The 15,171-nt window shown below is 38.8% G+C and overlaps 2 protein-coding genes across 2 annotated transcripts; one reads left to right on the top strand and one right to left on the bottom strand.

Moving 5' to 3' along the window:
* Positions 1-496: 496 nt before the first annotated feature.
* On the bottom strand, positions 497-7,965 carry LOC102700239 (glutelin type-A 3). Its single transcript, XM_006654087.2, has 5 exons — positions 7,881-7,965; positions 2,074-2,426; positions 1,720-1,988; positions 1,143-1,622; positions 497-1,057 (listed from the first exon to the last, which is right to left on the bottom strand). Exons 2-5 carry the CDS (start codon positions 2,390-2,392, stop codon positions 650-652), a joined length of 1,476 nt encoding a protein of 491 aa, XP_006654150.1. The 5' UTR covers positions 2,393-2,426; positions 7,881-7,965; the 3' UTR covers positions 497-649.
* Positions 7,966-8,281: 316 nt separating this feature from the next.
* LOC102722961 (mitochondrial dicarboxylate/tricarboxylate transporter DTC-like) lies at positions 8,282-11,951 on the top strand. The gene is made up of 6 exons (XM_015837025.2): positions 8,282-8,593; positions 9,428-9,511; positions 9,865-9,926; positions 10,675-11,036; positions 11,284-11,498; positions 11,578-11,951. Exons 1-6 carry the CDS (start codon positions 8,459-8,461, stop codon positions 11,632-11,634), a joined length of 915 nt encoding a protein of 304 aa, XP_015692511.2. The 5' UTR covers positions 8,282-8,458; the 3' UTR covers positions 11,635-11,951.
* Positions 11,952-15,171: the final 3,220 nt, after the last annotated feature.

A 15,171-nucleotide genomic window follows, 5' to 3' on the forward strand; every position in this document is an offset into this window, starting at 1 on the left:
TTTGCCTTCTCCGTTGCATCCTCCCGAGTATTTATTTTGATTATCTTTGTGTCGATTATAATATTTGACCAATATATATATTTGAATGACTACGTTACCCCTACCTCGTTAATAAGAGCAAACTTGAAAAGTATAATTCCTAGGAAAAATAAATTTAGATTAAAAACTAATAGATGTAATTATATGATTATTTTTTAAAATGGATTGTAATTAAATTTCATGAAAATTCCAGTGATATTTCACTTTCTCTCTCCATGAAAATCTCTCCAGATTTGGTTGAAGTTGTTTTTTTTAAAAAAATATAAATATTTGATTTCTAAGGACAGGAAAATAAATGATTATTTGTGCAATTTCCCTCTTTGAAATTTTGTTTTGTCAAACAATTCTCTCCCTTCTATTAATTTTAACTAAAGTTTCTCTCTTCATACTTATGTTAATATGTATTGGTTGTTAAATTGATAAATGACACTTGGGTTTTCATAATATTTAATATAGATACTTAGAAGGAATACAAATTTATTATTCCATATTCTTCCAACCGTTTATTGTTACAGAGCTGCAAAGCTACAAGCACGCAATTGTTTTATTTCTCATAGTTTATTCGAAGGCCTTCCCTATCAATCCAAGGGGTATGATAGAGATTTCTTGCTTATGCAGCCACTGACATATCTTGGTAGCTCCTGTAGGCATGACTAGGAGCAAACACGCCCGACTCGTCTCCCCTGTTGTGCTTGATCCTCTTAGCTTCTTCTCTTGAGATACGATATGCATTTGTGACAACATCACCAGGAAGCGCACGGAAGATAGAGTTCTTTCCTGCGATGTGGCTAACAATGGAGTTAGGGTTGGTTTTCAATGCAATATATGAGCATCCTTCTCTTTGAGCCTTTTTCAGAACAACATGATGTTGTGGTATGATTAGCAGCTGCCCCTGGCGAAGTTCTCCATCGAATACCGTCTTTCCATTGTTGTTGACAACTTGAACCCGGGCACGACCTTGAGTAATATACACAACACTATGAGCATTGATGTTCCAGAAAGGCGAAAGGACTGCGTTCTGCAACAAAATATTGCCAAGAGAATATTGTCAGCATAATTTCCAAAAAGATTGTTTGCCAAGATAATATATCACGTGGTTTTACCTGGTATAGATTTACTTTGACAGCACTCATCTGTACGAGATTAAGAATTGGGAACTTTTGACCATTTAGATATGTGATTCTTCCTGCTTTGGGGTTGTACGTATCGGCAAGGTTTGGGTTATCAATATTTTGCCTTAGTCTCATGGTACAAAAGGTCTCATCCAAACCATTAGAGCAACTACCTTGAGGTTGTTTTTGTTGATATTGTGTTTGTTCATAGTCTCTTGATTGCACCTGTTCTTGTTGTTGCTCTTGTACTGATGCATATGGTTGGAGCAATGCAAGACCATGCTCAACACGAACTATTTCTCCTCTTTGGTCATTTTGGCACTGGAGTTGTCTTGCTACTCCACGACTTATGCCAAGAGCCTCACTAAGTAGTTCAACACTAAAGCCACCGAAAATGTTCTTCGAATTCTCCCTTGCCTCAGATCTATACAGTTGTTGAGCTACCTTATTGTTGCCAGCTAAAAAGAAATCCTAGCAATCCATAAATAAATAGTCAGTATGTTGGTCAAATAGAATACATGGTTTTAATACTTAGTGTACTAACAATAAAAAACATATGATTAATTACCCTGTGTCTAGGATCAAGTTGGTTAGCACTGTTGTATATATCTGTGACATATATGGCAACAATTGGTACTTCACCATCATTGTAGCACCAATGAGCTACACCAGCAGGCAATGCAACTACATCTCCTTGTCGGAATCGATGGATCTTTTGATGCTCATCTCTAAATTTATGGCTTTGGCCCTCAAATGGTTGGGCTTCCCCAGATTGCTGGAATTGCTGTTGATAGGTCTCAGGACATCCTGGAAAGGTTGGCCCTGTTATACCTCTACCTGTAAGTGCAGAATGCGATGTTAAAAAAAAGGATATAAACACAATTATTAGTTAATTAATATATACTTAAATAGAAGCACAAACCTTGGATGATATAGACCAAAGTTGCTCCATTGGAGTAGTGAGGTAGCAGAAGACCTCTAGGCTCAATGACTCGACGAACAACAGATACTCCAGTACATTGGAACAACTCGTTAGAGACATCATAGAACTCAGTTACACCAGCTTGGGACCTTACAGTGCGAATCGGCTCGAATGCTTGCAACTGATCAAATCGGCACTGTCTTGGACTTCCACGGCGAGAACTCTGCCATTGGCTAGTACTCTGGCTAAGAAGCTGGGCTAATGAGCCATGGCACAAGAGGACCAAGCAAATGGTGGAGAAAACTATAGATGATTTCATGGCTGCCCTTGTTTTTATGGGACTAAGCTATGTGCTGTTGTGAGAAATGGAGATATATGTTGGTCCTTTTTATAGTGAAGTAAAGTAGTAATCAACTCGGTGTTAAGATAGAGTTTGTTAATGTCCAAATAGGAAGTGACTCACTAAATAGAAAGTACCCTACAAGAAAGGTGGATAAATAATTCTAGCCATGCAAGTATCCATGAGTTGCATACTGTTCTTTTTTTTATCTCCTTTTATTTTTCTTTTATTTTAAGGTGAGGCTTCTTGTCATCTTCCACAAAGAATTGCTTGTAACCTGGACTACATGTTGTGTATTGTTTTAGTGATTGCTTTTGGGATGGAACTTTTAGAATGAGGACATGGTTTAAACTAATATGGTAGACTTGCTATGTTTTGGAGTCATAAAAAGTGAACAAGTCACAACCACATCATATATTGTCTCTTGTATAACTACATGACAAGCACATTGTAGTTTGTTTATGATATATATACTTTTGGTTTGTTTTCTTATCACCTAATTTATTACTTTAATTTTACACATAACTCTGTTTATGACCATGACATATCTCAAGTTTATCTACAAGAAATATACTTTACATGATGGAATGGTGACATAGCAAGCAAATATTTAGCGGGACTTGTGAACTTTAAATCAACATAATTGTCATGTCCCATGGAACTTTTGCTAAATCAGAAGCTTGTCATGTCCCATAGAAAGAAGGGTTAATATAGTTATTTGAAAGAAAAAAATTCTAATAATGAACTCATGGTTAACAACACAATGAGTACATAGAGAATCAAAATTAACAACTTAGGGGAATAAGAGAAAACTTAGGGTATGGAATGAATAGGATAATGATTCACAACGCAAAAGCTACTTTCTCAAAAGGTACATGCTTCCAGTTATTTTGAGCAAATCATACACTCAATTATGACCATTTCATAATGTTCACTTTCAAAGGATATATTAACAAGCAATATTGTCATTTCCTCCGTGGTCCAAAAGCAGGTTCCATCATTTCCTCTCTATGTACTATCCATACATAATATTGCTTTGAAATAAATTAGTGATTTAGAAAAAAAATGATACATTGACATGTTAACTTTTTTTTCCTGAAACACAACACAAACACAGACGCTCATATATATACATGTTTGTACACCCACGGGAGTACCCTAGCCTGATTATAGTCTTGTTTGGCCTGTGTGTGCTCTAGTTCTGGTTTAGGCCTATTAGGCCCAAGTGTCCGTTTGGTATGAATAGTTGGAAAGTCTAGGTAGGATTAGGGTAGCTTATATACTCAGTTCACTCCAACCATAACACATCCAAAATAATTATTTTACGTGGTATTGCAAGTGAGGTGCTATGGGTGTGTTTGGTTACTCGAATGTTCTCAACCTGGCTAATATGTCTCATCCAGGCTGTGCTTTGCCCGACTAGTGAGATGCGATAGGTGTTGATTTGTTTAATTTGAGTGAAGTGCAAATTGTCAGTTCTTTAGGATGACTCAAATGGAAGGCCAACCCCTAATCGGTTGCAAGCTTCCATTGAACTCTCCTATGTATATGTTTGGCAATTTGGCATATGTAACTTTTAGTTGTAATGAAGTTTAAGTTATTTCTAGTTCTATATCCTATGTTTGTATATCACTGCATTAGATGAAATTCGGGGCTAGCAACTATCCTCAGGCTAGTCCGCACGAGTATGAGCTTAGAACAATTGAGATATATGGAGAATAACTCAAACATAGATCAAGTCCTCAGAGATATGTGTGGTGTTTGGTTTTCACTATCAGGTGGTTTGATGGGTATATATCTCTTACCGTGCGGATTGGTGTAACAATTATTTCAAATGTCTCTTGTGTCTCTACATTCGGTGTTTTGATTTTTACATTATGTTTGATAGTGGCATGTCAAATTTGTGATAAGGCTGGATCATTATTGTATTTATTTGGTTTTTTATTTGAGGCCCCATATAACTAGATATATGACGTTGGCATGTCTATTATGTCTCATAGTGTAATTATCCGAATGCCCACACTAAATCTGTAATTAACTCCAATAGTAAATTTATAATTTTATGATAGTTGGTTTTAAATATGGTTTTCTCAAAATTCCGGGTATGGTTCGGTAATACAGTTTTAACCACACTAAATTCATACAAAATTTTGAAGTTATTTTTAATTTTTGATGAATTTTATATGGTTTCTCATGGTTTGTCAGAAATTACCATGGTTACCGCCGAGGCGAAGTAACCCTGCCCTTGGTGATAGGAGAAACTCTGCTTTAAATATGTAGTTTTTATGATAAACTTAGTGTTAAGTAGGAGTATATAGTTTTGTGATGATCACACTAAATCTGTTGTGTATCAATAGTATGGTCAAAGGTATATGAAATTTACTTATTTTGTAGAACAACATATGCTGGTGGGATGACATGGTCTGATGTTACACATAGGGGTGAATAACAGGCCAACTCAGCTCGGCTCGATCTAGCTCGTTAAGATATTTAGCTAGCTCGGCTTGGCTCGGTCTAGCCCGTTAAGATAATGAGCTGGCTTGGCTCGGCTCGTTATCGTAATGAGCTAAAAACCCAGCTTGGCTCAACTCGTTGCAAAGCTCAGGTTGGCTCATTTGGCTCATGAGCCTATGCATGAAAAACTAACCCAAACAATTTTGCAACATGTTATACAAACAAAGTTCTAGTTCAAGTATGTAAATCATATGCAATTGCATCTAAATATCAAAATTTGTACCAACAAATGATAGGGTGAACCCGTGAAATATTGAACACATGCATTACACATTTACTCAAGTACACAACCATGCTATCTGCACAAATAGAGATAGTCACATGCTCACATCCACTGATTCACATACTAAATTATTGATACATAGTCAGATCCACTGATCCAACTTCAAACTGATAACCAAAGGCCACAACTAACATAGGTTCAATTATTTAGTCGTTTAGACATTCAACACAATAATCCATACTTTAATACATCAACATTTAGCATAAGTAGTAAAGTTGCAACTTGCAGAAAGATCGTGCGCCGTGCACCTGCGGGCCACAGGCTACTAAGCCGTGGCATGCTAGTTGGTCTAGCTCGTTAAGGTTGGTGAGCCAGCTTGTTATCTCTAGCTCAGCTCGTTAGGAAAATGAAATGAGCTGAGCCGAAGCTTGTCGCGATTCGAGCAGGCTAACGAGCCACGAGCTTCCTGCTCACCCCTAGTTACACACAACTGATGGTTGATAGGGTTTTACAAAATGTGTTGCTCAACTCTTCCTAGTTTAGGTCCACTTTGAGAAAGATTTTAAGAAAAGTGTTTTCTGATTTTTTATAAAGAATGTTTATAAATTTTAAAATTATAAAAAGATTCATTCTGTTTGTTCATACACATATTTATTTGGCAACAATTTCTAAGAATAAATATTTAAATAATAAAACTATTATTGAAATACATTGGAAACTAGGTGATTCTCATTTTTGTTCAGGCAAGTCAAGTGCAAATTCCTCGATTTAGGGACATTTCATTTGAATAGTGGGAGTGAGATAAATAGCTTAATTCTTACTCTTAGTGAACAATAGCCTTGTTTGTATAATATTGCTTGAAAAAACTCAACAGTGCCATAAGTCCTAAGTTCTAATCCTTTTAAATATTTCCTTTCTAATCCTTTTAAATATTTCCTTTTGTAGGTCAATTTGTTAGAAATATGCCCTAGAGGTAATCATATTTTATTGTATCCATGACACTTATTTATCTATTGGATATCTACGAGAGAACTTGTATTGATTGGAAATTATGTGAATTGTTTGTGAAACTCGTTACTTGTATGGTCATTTTAAAGTTGTTCCTAGTCGGATTTGATAAATAGCACATGTATTAGTTGATGACTATGTTTCATAAGTCATGGACATGAAGATGTCAAACTAATAATGTGGGCGTATGTATGACGTAGTGCTGGACCGACCCATCGTGAGATATTGTAATATTGTTCTATCTTTTCACAACGTGTATGCTTTGTCCTTAGACCTGAGGTTGCTGTATGTTCTCAGGATGTGAACTGACCTACTCAGGGGCTATCAAACGTTATTCCGTAACCGGATAGTTATAAATGTAGTTTTCGGGTTTGTCACGAAGCATGCTGTGAGGCATGGTCAGTCAAGATGGGATTTGCCCCTCTCTATACGAGAGAGATATCTCTGGCCCCCTCGAGTGTTTAGATCAAGAAATGCATGGCCGTGCTAGTTTAAGTATTAACCTATTCAAGGATCCAACTCACAACATCGGGAAAGAGAGGTCAGCTTGGAGCTAGACCAAATATCGTGAGGCAAAGGAAATAGCTTGTACATGACGTTGTGATGGTTTATCTAATATGATCTTTACGTGCATATAGGAGTTGACACGTTTTGCTAGAGGCCGCTATCAACTATTGGACAAAGTAGAATTACTCAGGCCATGACTATGTGTGTGTGAACCCATAGGGTCGCACGCTTAAGGGGCTAGAAGCCTAATTCAGATAGGATCCAAATTAGAGAAAGCTTAGGGTTTCTAATGGGCCTCAGGATCAGAAGCCCATTAGAACGCCTATATACTGAGGGGTGGGGCACACGGATTAGGGCACATCCATGCCAGCCGTCACTCTCCCCACGTCCACGCCTTCGTTGCTCTCGCGGACCTAGCAGTCTGGCGTGCGATCGCTTCTTCTCTGTACGTGAGGATACCTCGGAGGTGTTGCATCTAGAGCACTAGGACGAACCGCACGTGAGGACGTGATCAAGGACGTGAGGTGATCAACTGCACGGCATTGCGACCTCAACTCGCTTCGTCTACCTCAAGATGGTTCCGCTGCATCTACGTGTCTAGTGGTAATCCCGTGATCTATAACAACAATAGTTCCTGTTTTATGGGGTAGAAAATTTTGATTTATGCTAGCGTAGCCTTCCCCATATCCCACCCCAATTATAGTGGTTAAATTAGTGAAATGGGGTGAAATAGTGGCTAGACTAGAGTTGTTTTTGTATAACTCAATGATCAACGTGATGTCTTTAAATGACCGTTAACTGAAAATGGGTAATCATTCTATGTAGATATAGAGTGAATTGTGTGTCATTCAGTCAATGCTACCTTTAAAAATAAAGATTTTTTTTGTGGTATTTACAAAGAAAGGTGTGATTCTTACTAAGGATAGTTCACCCAAACATAAATGGCAAGATAGGCTCCGCTCGGCACCCATATCTAATTTATTTAGGTTTCCTTATTTTCTAGACGCATTTTTTTAGACAGTGTATTTTTTACAAAGATTTTTTATAGAAAATTTGCTTTAAAATATCATATCAATCTATTTCACGCCAGGTAATATCCTCCCGCTGAAGGCGGCCGTAGCGAAAAATGTTGTTTTTGTAAAAACAAGGTGACATATCCAAAAGGGGGAAAAAAAAAGAAAGAAGCAAAATTCATTTGACCCCAAATACACCCACCTCAACCGCCGCCGGCTCCTCGGAGGAGCACGTAAATGCGGCGGCAGCGACACCGCGACGATGCCGCCGTCCCTCCCGCGTGACGGGGATCTCTCCTCCCTCCCACCCCGCAGCCCCCACAGCTTCAACTTGGGCGTGCCCCACGCCGCCGGGTGGGCCCCACATAAAACGCCACCCATACCATCCCCTCCCTCCTCCGCGGACCCGCCCCATACACCACCCACCATCTCCCCTCCTCACAGCGCCTCTCTCAGCCCCACCTGTCAGTAGCTCACCGTCCGTACACCCAGTCCACTGATGTCACCCACGAGGAGCGTTTTTTCTTCTTTCTATTTTTTTATTTTTAGTTATATCTATCAAAAATCGATTATTATATTGTGAAAAATACATTTTCCCGTCGCGTCGGCGTTAATAAAAGCGCAACGGCGATCTAGGCGTGCGTCGTCCACTCGTCCTCCTCCTCGCTCCTATCGCCGCCGCCGCCGCCGCCGCCGCCGCCGCCGCCGCGTCTCCTCCGCTTCCGTCTCCCCCTCGAGTCCACCACTGCACTAGGAGGGGAGCGAGAGAGAGAGAGAGAGATGGCGGACGCGAAGCAGCAGCCGACGACGGCGGCGGCCGCCACGGGGGTCTGGAAGACGGTGAAGCCGTTCGTCAACGGCGGGGCCTCCGGGATGCTCGCCACCTGCGTCATCCAGCCTATCGACATGGTCAAGGTACTACTGATGCGCGCTTCGCTCCTCCTTGTCCCGAGGGTTTTTTGGAGGTGGTGGCGGCGGCTGCTGGGATCGGGTTCTGGGGGTGGCGGAGTGGGGTCTGGTTGCTTGCTCCGGGGGGTGCTTGGATCCGTGGTAATGGCGTGGGATCTGCTGGGTGGGTGACTACGCTGGCATGGGTTGTGTTGGATCTGGTGATGCGAGAGGGTCGGATGGTGCAGTGGAGCCTGTTGTAAGGTGGACGAGTGTGGATTGCCTTAGATCTGTTGTAATTGGTGTGGATGCCATCTCACAGTTGCTGGGGAACTCATTTCTGTGAGCTAATGGCTATGTAGAAATGGAGTTCGATCTCTTAGATCCGTGGAGATTGTGTGTGCTTACGGTGGATTGTAGTAAAGCCGAGACGGAGGCTTGTGTTGCGAGCTACTCTTCTGTTGTTTGTTGGATGATCTGTGTTAGTTATCGCCCGTCGCAACTAAATTTTCAAATGATTATCTGAAGTAGTTTGTTCATTCTGTGATATGATTTGTTAGTAATTTGATCTGGGAACACTTTAACTTTCGCAGAATTTAGTGTTGCACCACAATCGAGCAAATATGCTGAATTTTCAGGAGGATGGAGAAGATGCATTCTTGTTGCTTTCTTTTTCATGATCTGTTATAGCTTGATAGCACAAAAAGGAAAAAAAATGTCACAAGATCTGTTGGAACATGAAAATTGGCTAGTAACCATCACTATCAATGTGTTGATGGACTGTCTTGTAGTTGGTACCAACTTTCTTAGCACGTGAACTTACTGTATATAATTTCTTAATTCTTCTTGTTTTGATTTCAGGTGAAGATCCAGTTGGGAGAGGGATCTGCACTTCAGGTCACAAAGAACATGCTTGCCAATGAGGGAGTTACTTCTTTTTACAAGGTTGGTTCTTCTTCTACTGAAGGTGCTCTAGATTCATTTTCCAACTTCCTAATTGTGTGTTTCTGAATCCTGTTTATGTTCATTTACCATCAAATTTCGATTCTATGTTATATTCATTTGATGGCTGGACTTTCTTATTCGGTCCAATATGTACATTGTTTTCCAGTACATAATGTTTGTATTAATGATGCCATCCTAGTTTAACTTGAAATGACTCAACCCTCAAGATATGATTATATGATGGTGTTAGCATTCTATCTTAGACCCTGCATAGAAGAAACATTGTATTTTTCATGTTCGTTTGGCAATCTTGCATTGGTATGCTGTTCATGTTCTACATTTTTCTTTGGCAGGGTCTGTCTGCTGGTTTACTAAGGCAAGCGACATATACAACTGCTCGTCTTGGATCCTTCAGGTTTGTATAATGCACTCATTTTTTTTTGTGGATAGAAGTATACTAAATGGTTTTGTGGATACAAGTATACTAAATGGTTACTGCTTTTAATGTATCGTGATCATAATTATCAGAACAAAGGTCTAGTTGTCAGCTAGGATTTCTTTTCTGCTGCATTTCTGACAGAAAGCCTATAATTGGGAGACGAAGTTTGTTTCAAGCAGATGAAAGCCTGTTTGCTCTTTACCTTTTTGTGCTGTACCAGCAACTCAATATTTTAGTTGCATGTGCAAAATCTGATGCTATTGTCTTGTCAATCGAAGCAAAGCAACAGACACTTTTTAAGTCTATCAAATTAGCCTTACCTAACAATGGGCCTGCTTAACTGGCAAGAGAGATAAACCTGTTTTATATTATGGTGTGCGCTAGCTGTTGCCGATGAATTACTGAAAGGAATATATGAATGCCATTTTGCTCGATAACTTCGAGGAACACCTTAGCTTAGGAGATCATTCTCATCTATCTGGTATTTTGGAAGAATGGCATCCATGTTATTATAGCCCATTTGGCTTCATCTATCAATTTTTTTTGGTGTTTAAGAAATAGATCATTCCTTTTGTGATTACTGCCGTAATTATTTCATTTCAGAATCTCCATAAATTTATTTGTATGAAGATGGATTAGTTAATGTTGTTATTGCACGACATTTTGTAGTATGATGCTGCCAATATTTAGTCTGTAACTTGATACTTTATAATATTTCTTTCAGGGTTCTCACAAACAAAGCAGTTGAAAAGAACGATGGGAAGCCATTGCCTTTAGTTCAGAAAGCTTTTATTGGCCTGACTGCTGGAGCAATTGGTGCATGTGTTGGTAGCCCTGCTGATTTGGCACTCATTAGGATGCAGGCTGATTCGACCTTGCCAATTGCACAGCGGCGTAACTACAAGAATGCTTTCCATGCACTCTACCGTATTGTTGCTGATGAAGGTGTCCTTGCACTTTGGAAGGGTGCAGGCCCTACTGTTGTTAGAGCCATGGCACTGAACATGGGTATGCTTGCTTCCTATGATCAGAGTGTTGAGCTATTCAGAGACAAACTTGGTGCTGGAGAAGTTCAGACCGTACTTGGTAAGATTGAGCATTGGATCCTTTATTTTTTCTTGATAAACTTACGTGAACTTGTTCATCTATTTCGTTAGGCTGTAGTATAGGCCTTTTGCTTTATCAAGGCTTTGCTGCAGTCTATGTAAAATATAATCTTTGGACAGTGCAAATCACTAAAGAATAACAAAGTTATGTTTCGCACATGCCTCCTGTTTTTTCTTATATGCTCAGGACAAGGTTTCATATGAAATGTTACATTTTCTTTTTACAGGAGCCAGTGCTGTTTCTGGATTCTTTGCATCGGCTTGCAGTTTGCCCTTTGACTATGTGAAGACACAAATCCAGAAGATGCAACCTGATGCCAGTGGGAAGTACCCGTACACTGGTTCTTTGGACTGTGCTATGAAGACATTCAAGAGCGGTGGCCCATTCAAGTTCTACACTGGCTTCCCTGTATACTGTGTCAGGATTGCTCCCCATGTGATGGTATGTGCTAAAACCGAACTACCCACTACATAGCATTGTATCACACATGCATGCTCATCGGATAGTACTTTTGATGCAGATGACATGGATATTCTTGAATCAAATCCAGAAGTTTGAGAAGAAGATCGGCATATAAGGTCTCCAAGCAGGAATAGGTTCATTGTGCGGGACTATTATTTGCTCGAGCGAGATAATAACATTCCAGCTGCTTACACTCTCGGTAGTTGGTTTTGGTAGACAAAAGTTTAAACCAAGTTATCGTAGCTTTACATGTTGCCTGTGGTGGTACTGTTGTGTCTGCAATAATCGAATCATTTGTTGTAACTGGGGCGATTTTTTTGGGGTGGACGATACTTATTTTTGTTGGCTGGGACACAGCCATGAGGGGGGATACTTCCTGCTTGTGCCATTGAATTTAATTCGACCATATTTTATACAGTTTTTTCGGAAGTCCATCAAATGCTCTTCGGTAAATGGTTTTAATGGAATCCAGCGTGTTTTAGTTAGAATGCATTTGTCTGGCAAATATGTATCGGCAACAAGGTACTTATACGCGAATTATTGTTAAGAGATTCTGCTGAATTCACTGTAAAAAAAGAATAAAATAAAACCTGCAACTCTGTCGTCCAGTAGCTTGCACTTGTATACTGATTTCACATTTTCTTTCTTCATCCCAGGTCCATCTGTATTTGAATAGACTATGTTTGATGCTTTAGCATGCTTTTGATTATTTGTCTTATTTAAAAATTTTATGCAAATAAAGAAAAATATAACTTACAGTTAGATCATATCTTTAACAAATGTGATTATAACAACATAAGTGATTATTACGTAAGTTTTTTTAATAAGATAAATAGTTAAACATGTATAGAAAAATCAGTGGTGTCATCTCTTAAAATACGGAGGGAGTAATTAATAAGTCTTAAATTAAATATTTGGTAAATTTTAAATTGTATCTACAAATTTAAGATGGACGCGATGCTCGGTTCTAAGAGCATTTCCAACAACTTGGCTATTTTTGACTTTACATTTTCTAACTTGCCGAAAAGATTCCCCTCCATCCCTGCTGTATACTCCAACATACCTTATTTTCAACTCTCCGGCAGTACTTGCAACCTATTGATTCAACTCTCCGACAGTACTTGCAACCTATTGATTGACAGACTATTCCATATTAATACTATAAGAATATAAGAATATTGATACTATAAGATTTGGTAGTTAAAAATACGCGAGGAAAAATAATAAAATCCAGTAACTTTAGAATACTCTACCAAGCAGGATGAATAAACCACCTCTGTACACAGGAACCAAAGGGAGAAACTAGTTTGTGAAGCAAAAAACAAAGAAAAAGTTTGATGAACAAACCACCGCTGACGGCCTCCTGAGCACGACGGCGGCGGCGGCGTACGGTGGCGTCGGCGGCAACAGAGAGAGAATGGCTGGGAGGGATGGGAGAGTTACGGTGTGGGCCCTACACATGAGGCTCACGTATGACAAGTCTGGTTTAACTGGCCAACTTTGATAAGTGGGAGGACTAGCATATTTGTTGGAAGACAATTTTTTATCAAAATTGACAAATTTTAGTTCGAAGAGCCAACCAAGCTGTTGGAGATACTTTAACTTCTAGTGCAATGAAAGGAAAGAATACTTGCGGCCGTCCACCTTGACTCTGGGAGACCACTGTCGCCACCGTTAACCTTCAGCATGGACACTGTCCTTTTATGGTTTTGCTTATGCTTATAAGCCAAAATTTAAATTTTTAACCTTAAATTTAAAGTTGATTTTGAGATCTTTTATCCCAATCCAGCTTTGGCTTTTAGCTCACTATATGAAAATTTTATTCGTAAATTATTTTTAATTTACAAATATATTATTTCACATTTTCCAAAACAACCTGAAAATGACCCGGCTTGCGTCGTCCGTTCGCCATTCTTGGGCCTTGGTCCTCAACGGCAAGTCCGGGCATCACCTTGGTTGTTAGATAATTTTCTCATTCTGGTACTTGGTTGAAGCTAGAAAGAACATGGTGTAGTCGTTTAACATATACTCCCTCCGTTTTACAATATAAGACTTTTAGCCTAACATTCATATGGATGCTAATGAATCTAGACATATATATATAAATTATATATATTTATCAATTGATGAATTTAGGCAAGACTAGAAAGTCTTACGGTATGAAACAAGGTATGAAATAAAGGTAGTATCTTTTATCAAGGCGATTGTGGTTTATGTGTAGCTGTTAAATTTTGATCCGGTCTGTGTCTGTTTTTATTTTTTCTGATCTGAATGGTCTGCGCTACTCTGGTTGCTGGACGAACTGTACTGTCACTTGCTTGCTAGCACATGGAAGGATGCATACAGCATACTTCGAGTTTTTTTTCTTGTTTGATGCAATTAGAATGTCCTTTTACCAAAAATGGTCGTACATGTTTCAAAAAGCATTGCAGATTGTATTTGCTGCATGCAGATTGGGCTAACAGAACAGTGACTTGCTTTTTGGTTTTGCTGCTGCTAATACAAGAGCAATATCTGCTTTTTCTGAAACTAGATCTGGTTTCCAACTAAACAGGAAGAAGGATACATTCTTCAGGAAATGACATCAAACATTTAGTTACAAACAGAACGTAGATTTTAACCAACAGGCAGAAGTCAGAGGTCAATGGATAATCATCCACTGGGCAAGTACTCTGATCAGTTCTAGATCATAATAAACAGGCTGTATTTTCAGCAATAGAAAGCTAAAAAGCATGCAAAATTTCAGACGATTGACGCACAAAAATCCATCTTATATGAGCAAGATCGTGCTCGGCCTGGCGACTTCTAAGCTCGAGCCTGTTGCGAAAATAAAACGTTGCTAGCTCGACTCGAGCTTGAGCTGATCATATTTTATATTCTACTGCCTCCATGTTATATTATATTGTAATACTTTCTAGCCCTGTCTAAATTCATCAATTGATGATCGTGTATATTTCATATATATATATATTTAGATTTATTAGTATTCATATGAATCTAGACAACTTTTATATTGTGAAACTGAGGAAATAGTTTCCAAGCAAACCCAATTCGAGCTCGAGCTCAGTAGCTGAGCTTGATAGTTACCTTTATACCATATATTTTAATAATAATATCTTGATAAATATAATTATTTTCTATTTAATCATATTAATAAAATATCAGATAAGAGAACAAAATAAATATATGTTGTTAACACATGCTAATTCATTATACAAATACATACTAATCTTTATTTACCTATTAACTTATCAATAAAAAAAGTTAATAAATAATACAAATTATACATAATCAATCTGATTGGAGGCTGGAGCTCGAGATCGACTTGTTTGGGGCTCGAGCTGAGCTTGAATCAAGACTACCACGAGCTAAGCTTGGGCTACTCATGAGACTCAAGCTCTTCTAACAACCCTATATACAATATTATTAGTCATAATAGATCATTGTTTCAGAAGTCTTCAAAACCAATCCTCCAAACATTTCCTGCAGAAGATATATTATGGTTTAAAAATTAGTGGAGAGAAATGATTTATGATCATGCATCACTAATATACAATTAGGTCAGGAGCACGATGGATTTCACTACAACTTGAATCAAAATGGGGTGTTTTCGGTGAAATTCCACCGTCTAGTCGTGGTATACATTGATACT

Source organism: Oryza brachyantha, chromosome 5 (assembly GCF_000231095.2).
Source record: "Oryza brachyantha chromosome 5, ObraRS2, whole genome shotgun sequence".
Taxonomy (NCBI): domain Eukaryota; kingdom Viridiplantae; phylum Streptophyta; class Magnoliopsida; order Poales; family Poaceae; genus Oryza; species Oryza brachyantha.